Genomic DNA, 9,701 nt, shown 5'->3' with positions numbered 1-9,701 from the left:
AAGATTAAATTTGTTAAAGTTTGTTTTTATTTATTTAGCAATTTATAAAATAAAAAGATGATGTTCATTTAAAATACGTCAGACCAAAGAAAAAACCTCGATGTTGTTGATAATCCTTCATTATAGCTTGTCTAAGTTTCAAGCATAAAATTTTCTCCTTATCAGCATAGTCAGTTATTAAAAAAGTTCGGTTTAAATCACAGGCTTACAAAAAATAATATGAGAGAAACATGTCAGGTTCTCAAGGTCAATTTTTTTTGAATGAGTGCATGATTTGAATAAAATTTTTTAAATAATTAAATATCCTGACGAAGGGAACATATTCTGCTCTGAACGCCGACGAATGATAATAAAGGATCATCAACAATATCCATATTATTTTCTTTGGTCTGAAGTATGTCAAATGTTCATCACCTTCTTTATGATTTATTATATTACGTAGACAAAAAAAATCGCTCAACATCTTATTATAATATAAAGTCATTCAGCAACTTATAACTGCATTCATTTTTGTACAGTACCTTATATAAGATGATCAGCAAAGACATTAACCACGAACGTCTGACGTGGGGTTCTAGATACCACAGGCTATACATTGGCGGTTGATATTCCGTAGGCGGTATTCCTTGAGGTGGGCATGGGCAATTCCGTAAAATAGCCAGCAGTGGAGGTATCATGACCCATCCCATTATATTATTTTGATCCAAAACTTGAGGTAAATTGGTTAGAAAAACGTTAAATACGGAAGAATGCCTGAAAAGCAAACAGAGTTAAGTCACACTTAATTTCAATGTTATTTAATTATTTTGACAATTATAAAGAGATAAGTATCCCACATGGAAAAGGTTAAATGGGTGAAGCATGGCTCAACAATGGCATAAGCGCGAAGTGAGCGTGGGATAAGCGTAGGGTAAGCGTGGCTCAAGATTGGGTCAATTTTTAGACACGGTCGTCCAGTGGTTATGAACAATAGGCCAAGCATGGCTAGTGGGCCCTCTGCCATGCTTATCCCACGGTCGAACGTAATTAGGTTGAAATTAAACTTTGGCAAAATTTTCGAAAATAGACACAATCCACTAAATTTTCCTCACTTTTTAGAAGGGTTTGCATGGCTCAAGCATGGCACAACATTTCTAAATATCTGGATCAAGCCTGAATTACGGCTAAATACTAGCATTACGAAGCCTTGCTCTTCTCCGCCTCCCAAGCTTAGGACGCGCTAAACACACATGAATATTCTTCAGAACACGTAAGTGTCAGAAAAAATTAGTCTGCGTTAAAAATGAAAATCTTAGGTTTGCAAATAATCTACACGTCTCTAAATGGTAAATCGACTAGATAGGTGTACCAGGTCGAGCACCAGGTAGCTAAGTATGTGTTCTACAAGAAATTTTTTAAAATTTAAATTTCTCCAACAGCCAAAATAGATAAAAATTGTGAGTCGACGAGACGGGTGCACCGGGTCACGAACCAGATAGTTTGGCACGTATACTATCATATCAGAGATCCGTGTGCACCGGATAGAACATCAGATAGTTTAATAAATATTCCACAAGAATTTACAAAAATTTAAATTTGGTGAATAACGAAAATAATGCCAAAAAGCGATTCGACGACCCGAGTGCACCGGGTCACGCATCGGGTAGTTTATTACGTATTCCAGAATAATTTTGGTTAAATTTCAATTTTATGAATAAAGAAAACAATTCAAAATGGTGAGTCGCCGACCCGGATGCACTGGGCTGCGCATCAAGTTGTTTATCACGTATTCTACGAGAACTTTTTAAGCCCACAACATCCAAAAACTAAAAATTGTGAGTCGCAGCACCGGGTGAAGCGGATCGAGCATCAGGTAGTTTAATAACAATAGATACTTCGGGTTTCACTCGTGTAAAAAACTACGACATTTTCCCGACGTTTCGTGAACATTACAGTTCACCTCTTCAGGGCTCACCTGAAACGGAGGTATCAGGTTATGTTCCTCTTACGTGTACTCTCTACGATGCCTGTGATTGGCCAAAGCGCCCATTGTGGGGACTGGTCGAACCTGATTGGCCAATCAAGTCTTTTTATTTAAAAAATCCGGGAGGACGGAAAGCTAAATCAGGTTGGTATTATATCCATTGTCCCTATCGATGTTATTAGGGCGTTTTAAGATTTCGATTGCTTCTCTATGTTTTCTGGGAAAGATGCCGTGTTTTTGCAATGACTGTTGTTCTGTCAAATAAAATTTTATGTCCTGTTTCGATATGATGTTCAGCTGGTGCTGATTGCGTGAAATATTTTAGCCTGACCTTACTTTCATGTTCCTTCATACGTTGGCTCACTGCTCTCCCGGTTTCTCCAATATAGACTTTGCCACAAGAACAAGAGATTTTTATATACTCCTGGTTCATTTAGCGGTGCCTTTTTGTCTTTCGGGTGATTTAGTAGTTTTCCTATTTTCGCAGGTGGTTAATTCTTCCTATTTGTTTTGTGACAGCTTGGATGTTGGGTAGGGTGGTGTAGGGTGGTGATGTAGGTAGGGTGGTGGGATAGCTCTGTATAGAAGGGAGTTGATGACAGATTATTTTTGAGATGGGTGATCGTGGAAGGAGGAATTTAGGTATTTGTTTGTGTAGGTTTTCTGTACTCTTCATGTCCTAAAGGTGTTATCAGGTTTTTTGTAAACTAATATGTCTAAGAAAGGCAATTTTCCGTTATTTTCTATTTCCACGGTAAACTGGATATTAGGATGTAATTGATTGATAAAATCGAGAAACTTATTTTGGTTTATCTCGCCCATGTCGCCAGATGACAAAAGTGTCATCAACGTAACAGAATCAAAATTCCGGTTTAAGCTTGGCTTGGTTGAAGATTTTAGTATTTAGATGTTCCATGAAGACATTTGCTGTTACAGGTGAAATTCGATCCCATTGCTGTCCCTAAGGTTTTTTCGTAGAATTGATTATTGAACGAGACGTAAGTATTATTGAGATAGTGTTCTATCAAAGGTATGAGCTCGGAAGAAATGTTTGTAAAAGATTTAATAACATCAATTGTATCAGAGATTGGTACTTTCGCAATGAGAGATACTATGTCGAAACTCACTATGATGTCTTGGGGTTGACTGTGAATCTGTTGTATCTTTTTGATAAAGTGAAATGAGTTTTGGACGTGAGTGATGGAGTTTCCTGTAAAAGGATTTATGTTTGCAGCGAGGAAGTGTGCTAGGTTGTAAGTTGGTGAGTTGATTGCGCTGACGATCGGTCTTAGCGGAATGTTCTCTTTGTGGATTTTTGGGAGCCCGTAGAGCCTTGCAGAGATGGGATTAGTAGGTATCAAGTTAGATATTATTTGGCTGTCTAGTTTAGAATCTTGAAGAAGAGTTTTTGTTTTACTGATTATTTTTTTTGTAGGGTCCTTTTTAAGTTTTGTGTATGTATCGTCAGTCAGAAGGTCCATGATTTTGTTGTTGTAGTCTTCATTATTCATTTTTCATGTTGTGTTTCCCTTGTCTGCGGGTAATATTATATTATCTGTATTCCGATTGAGTTCTTTAATTGCGGTTTTTTCTTGTTATGTTAAGTTTAAGGAAGGAACTTGAGCTTGGCGTACAATGTTGGTCGTCCTATGTCGTATGTAATTCGCTTTTTCGGATGGAAGAGTATATATTGTGGATTCTAAATTGCTGATTATTTATTCTTTTGGGATTTTCGAAGGTGCTACTGCAAATTATGTCCTTTTGATAAGGCTGAAATCATTTCATTGTTTAGAGGATGATCAGAGATATTTTTTACTGTATCTTTTAGTTGTGTTTGCTTTACTGGAAGTAATTTGTCAAATTTCATTTTTTGTTTTGTGTGGAAAGCTCCTTAATCCGTTGAGATTGGTCAAAAGATATGCGTTCCAATGTGGAACAAATGTCAAATCTGAGGGTGTTTGATAGGAACAGGTGAGGTTTTAAAAGTTTTTGGGGGTAGTGTGCAAAAGATATTTGGTATGTTGTATTCTTTCTTCCAAGAGAAGCAAAGTTGTATTATGCAGACCTGATTTGGATTTAGATGTTCCCAAATTATTTTTTAGTTGTTACAATTTTGGGACGATTTTGTTGTCCCTGTACCGTTTCAAAAAAGCTAAGAATGTTCGTAGCTTACCTTGAGAAGTCTGAGGTTATGTTGCTGTTATGTATACGCTTTACGATGCCTGTAATTGTCCAAAACACCTCACCGTGTGGACTGTTCGAACCTGATTGGCCAATAAAGTCTTTTTAACTTGAAAAATCCTTTGAGGACGGAAAGCCAAATCGAATTGGTATTATATCCATTGTCCCTATATGAAAGTAAGGTCAGGCTAAAACATTTCACGCAATTAGCACCAGCTGAACATCATATCGAAATAGGACATAAAATTCTATTTGACAGAACAACAGGCATTGCAAAAACACACAGCATCCTTCCCAGAATACATAGAGAAGCAATCAAAATCTTAAAATACCCTAATAACATCAATAGGGATAATGGATACAATACCAATCCGATTTGGCTTTCCGTCCTCCCGGATTTTTAAAATAAAAAGACTTGACATAGTGGGCGCTCTGGCTATTCACAGGCATCGTAGAGAGTACACGTAAGAGGAACATAACCTGATACCTCAGTTTCAGGTCAGCGTTGAAGAAGTGAACTGCAATATTCACGAAACGTTGGCAAAATTTCGTAGTTTTTTACACGAATGAAACTCGAAACATCTCTTGTTATCAAAATGAATGATCGCAAAAGTATTAAATGTGTTAGGTACGTTAATACGTATTCTTCGAGAACTTCAAAAAATTTAAATTTGGTTAATAACGAAAACAATGCTAAATGTTGATTCGACGACCCGGGTGCACTGGTTTGCGCATCCTGTAGGTTAGTACGCATTCTACAAGAACTTTTAAGAATTTAAATTGTGCTAAATTTAAAAACTACTAACAATGATAAGCCGACGATCCGAGAACACCAAATCGAGCCCCAGGTACTTTATTACGTATATTACGAGAACATGTTTTGAATAAAAATTTAATGAATAACGAAAACAATTCAAACTGGTCGGTTAATAAGTCGTTTAATACATATTCAACAAAAAAAATTAATCATGTCAATAATGAAAACAATGCCAAATGGCGAGTCGACGACCCAGGTGAACCGGGTCGCGCACCAGGTAGTTTAGCACGTATTCTGCTTAAACTTTTTCCGAATTAAATTTCCCCAACTGCCAAAATAATTAACAATGATAAGTCAATGATTCGGGTGCACCGGATCGAGCACCAGGTACTTTTTCACGTATTCCACGAGAACATTAAAAAAATTTCAATTACGTGAATAACGAATACAATTACAAATCGTGAGTCGAGGCCGCGGGTGCGCCGTTTCGCGCATCAGGTAATTTAGAACGTATCCTACAAGAACCTTTTAAGCCTTTAAATTGCTTCAACAGCCAAAATAAATAATAACACAACCACGCACAAAAAACGTATGCGGATCTGGTAACAAGACACACGTATTCCTATGGATTTTGGGGCGCTGAATTCAAATTCGGTATCAAAAATCACCCATCACGTCATGGTGGAGCCATAACCTCAAAAAATGACGAACAATCATTCACTGAGGCAAATAAATTTCAAAATAATGCCAGTGATGCAAATTTTCATTTCAAAAACATGTCGACAACTGTGAAGGATCAACCCTTGCCTCATATCAACTTATTTAAAATAACTTTACCCAACAGAACCTGACCTCACCTAACTTGAATTAACAGAAATTTATTGAACAACACGTAAAGCTCTGGAAGCATATTTTCCCCGTAGCAAATTTGTGCTACATCGAATGGGCCAACTCTCGCCTAAACTAGAAATTAATCTAACCTAGCCTAACCTAACCTCACGAAACACAATTAAACTGATTGTGTTGTCCCGTTGTGTTTGCGGTACCTTTTGAATCAGCTTGGGCCTAACCGGTAAAGAGATCAAACCTATCCTTACTTAAAAAACCTGACCCGACCTAACTTAACCTAACTTAACTTCACGCAACACAATTAAACCCTTTTTGTTGTCCCGTTGTTTTTGCGGTACTGTTTCGTTCAGCTTCGGCTTAACCTACATAGAGGTTTAACCTATCCTAACCTAACAAAACCTGACCTAACCTAACCTAGCCGAATGAAATTCAACCACACGTGTAGCTATGTAAGCGTGCGGTTCTCAGTCCTAAATGTGTGCTATATTTAATAGGTTAACTCGATCTTAACCTACAAATAAATCTAAATTAATACAGCCTAACGAAATTTTGCTTAACGCTACACAACTTAACTTGAGTGTTCCCGTTGTAACACAATAAAATTAATTTCATTGTACTGCAGGTGTTTAAAAATTTAGACGCACATTACTCATTTGAAGAAACTTAGAACTACAAGTAGAATTGACCCGATTTCAATTAACAATTTCAAAATTTTTTTGTTTCTGCTTTTCTTAAACTTAAGGGATATATTTACACTATCTTTCGTGTTTACATTTTAGCTTGCTTTTTATCGTAATTAAATTGATTTATAGACCTACTTCAGTCTATTTTCTGCCTGCTATAACGTGTCCGTCTTTCTTCATTTGTAGGTTAAGATCGAGTTAACCTATTAAATATAGCACACATTAAAGACTGAGAACTGTACGCATACATAGCTACACGTGTGGTTGAATTTCATTCGGCTAGGTTAGTTTAGGTCAGGTTTTGTTAGGTTAGGATAGGTTAAACCTCTATGAAAGTTAAGCCGAAGCTGAATGAAACGGTACCGCAAACACAACGGGACAACACAATGAATTTAATTGTGTTACGTGAAGTTAAGTTAGGTTAGGTTAGGTTAGATCAGGTTTTTTAGGTTAGGATAGGTTTGACCTCTTTGCAGGTTAATCTCAAGCTGATTCAAACGGTACCGCAAACACAACGGGACAACACAATCAGTTTAATTGTGTTTCGTGAGGTTAGGTTAGGTTAGGCTAGGTTAGATTTATTTCTAGGTTAAGCTCGAGTTGACCCATTTGATATAGCACACGTTTGCTACTGGGAAAATAAGCTTCCAGAGCTTTACGTGTAGTTCAATAAATTTCTGTTAATTCAGGTTAGGTGAGGTCAGGTTCTGTTGGGTAAAGTTATGTTAAATAAGTTGATATCAGGCAAGGGTTGATTCTTCACAGTTGCCGACATGTTTTTGAAGTGAAAATTTGCATCACTGGCATTATTTTGAAATTTATTTGCCTCAGTGCATGCTTTTTCGTCATTTTTTGAGGTTATGGCTCAACCATGACGTGATGGGTGATTTTTGGACCGAATTTGAATTCAGCGCCGCAAAATCCATAGGAATACGTGTGTCTTGTTACCAGACATGCCCACTTTTTTTTGTGTGGTTGTGTAATTTTAAGACGAAAATCCGTGTGCACCGGTTTGAGCATCAAATAGTTTGATACGTATTCTACGAGAACTTTAAAAAATTTAAATTTTGCGAATAAAGGAAACAATGCCAAATGGTTAGTCGATCACTCGGGTGCACCGGTTTGCGCATCAGGTAGATAAGTGCGTATTCTACGAGAACTTTTTAAGAATTTAAATTGTGTTGATTGCAAAAACTACGAAGAATGATAAGCTGACGATTCAGGTGCACCAGATCGAGCTCCAGGTACTTTCTTACGTATTTTACGAAAACCTATTTAAAATTAAAATTTTATGAATAACGAAAATAGTCCCAAATGGTTATTTGACGACCCGGGTGCACTGGGCGGCGCACCAAATAGCTTAGCACGTATTCTACGAGAACTTTTTAAGAAGTTAAATTGTGCCAACTGTCAAACTAACTACAAATTGTGGGTCGAAGATACGAGTGCACCGGATCGAGCACCTGTTAGTTTAATACGTATTCTACAAGAAATTCAGAAAAATTTAATTATGTGAACAATGAAAACAATGCCAAATGACGAGTCGATGACTCGGCTGCACTGGGTGGCGCATTAGGTAGTTCAGGGCATGTGATACTTAGAAAATTATCGATTTTACCAGTTTTAGGTTCCGACGGCTTTTTTTCTTAAATAATCAATATTTTGTCTTAAAAATTTGGGACATGATAGCGAACATGCTAACGGACGTCCCCGCACACTTTATTTGTGTTTTTTTCAAAATTTTTTTTGATATTGCTAACAACGTGTGTATATTAGGTACCGAATCGGTACAATAGAGGCCTACATTATTGGAATGACAGAGAGCTAAAAATCACCCTTACCACAAAATAATACACATGCATACAATTTCTTAATTAGCACAATAACATTTTTTTGTTATTATCCTTGAAAAAAGAGTCCGGGGACGTCCGTTATGATATTTTATAGTATCTCCGAATTCAGTTTTTAAGAAATTTCATTTTTGTGGAAAAAAGCTGTCGGAACTGTAACCGATTGAATACACGACGAAGTATCACATGCCCTTGAGGACGTATTGTACGAGAACTTTTCACGAATTAAATTTTCCCAACTACCAAAATAACTACAATGATAAGTTGAAGATTTGGGCGCACCGGATCCAGCACCAGGTACTTTGTCACGTATTTTGCAGGAACGTTTGAAAACTTTAAATGATGTGTATAACGAAAACAATGCCAAATTCTGAGTCAACGATGCGGGTGCATCGTTTTGCGCATTAGGTAGTTTACAACATATTCAACGAGGACTTTTTAAGACTTTAAATTTTTCCAACAGCCAAAATAACTAATAATTGTGAGTCGAAGATCCGTGTGCAACTGATCGAGCATACGACAGTTTAATACGTATTCTACGAGAACTTTTTAAGAATGTAAATTGTGCAAAATGCCAAAACTACTAACAATGATAAGCCGACGATTCGGGTGCACCGGCTCGAGCATCTGGTAGTTGGAATGGAAGCTTCTAATGAGTCCCCTAAGATTTTACATTTTTCTTGCACCTTCCTCTCTATTCCTTTACACATCCTCCACACACATTACATACTAGGTATTTACATACCAGGGTAGTTCAATAAGTCCTTAGAATGACCAACAGATGGCGCGCGAATCGCTCCAAATCATCTGTTTTCAGTCAGCAATAAAATCCACGATATGGTGTTGAAGGATAGAAGATTAAAAGTGCGTGAGTTAGCTGAGGCCACAAGGATATCTATAGGTGCAGTTTTTTCAATTCTACATGAAAAATTAGGCATGAAAAAGCTATCGTCAAGATCGGTGCCGCGTTTGCTCTCAGCTGAGAATAAGCGCAATAGAGTGGTCGCCTCTGAGGCTCTTTTGGCGCGCATAATTCGGAATCGTGAGGAATTTTTTCGTCGATTTGTGACTCTGGATGAAACATGGATACACCATTACACTTCTGAGACAAAGGAACAATCCAAACAGTGGATTTCCACAGGCGAACCAGCTCCAAAGAAGGCAAAGACCGTAAAGTCAGCTGGTAAGGTTATGGCTACAGTTTTTTGGGATGCACGTGGAATTATACTTATTGACTACTTGGAAAAGGGTAAAACAATCACTGGTAAATATTATGCATCATTATTAGAGCAGCTGAAAGAAGGAATTAAAAAAATACGACCACATTTGGCGAGAAAAAAATTCTCTTTCATCACGACAACGCCCGAGTTCACACATGCTTCGTTTCAATGGCTAAAATTGAAGAACTAAAATTCGAA

General features: G+C 37.3%; 1 protein-coding gene across 1 annotated transcript in view; it reads right to left on the bottom strand.

The window, feature by feature from the left end:
- The window catches only part of LOC117172902 (protein unc-79 homolog), a 1,455,529-nt gene that overhangs the window by 175,571 nt on the left and 1,270,257 nt on the right, over positions 1–9,701 (bottom strand). The window contains exon 27 of the mRNA XM_033361197.1: positions 522–753. Coding sequence (XP_033217088.1) covers positions 522–753 — 232 coding nt within the window. The remainder of the gene's footprint in view (positions 1–521; positions 754–9,701) is intronic.

The sequence above is a fragment of the Belonocnema kinseyi genome, chromosome 5 (assembly GCF_010883055.1).
Source record: "Belonocnema kinseyi isolate 2016_QV_RU_SX_M_011 chromosome 5, B_treatae_v1, whole genome shotgun sequence".
NCBI lineage: Eukaryota > Metazoa > Arthropoda > Insecta > Hymenoptera > Cynipidae > Belonocnema > Belonocnema kinseyi.
The sequence above is the reverse complement of the archived record's forward strand: the minus strand, read 5'-3'. Positions and strand labels throughout refer to the sequence as shown.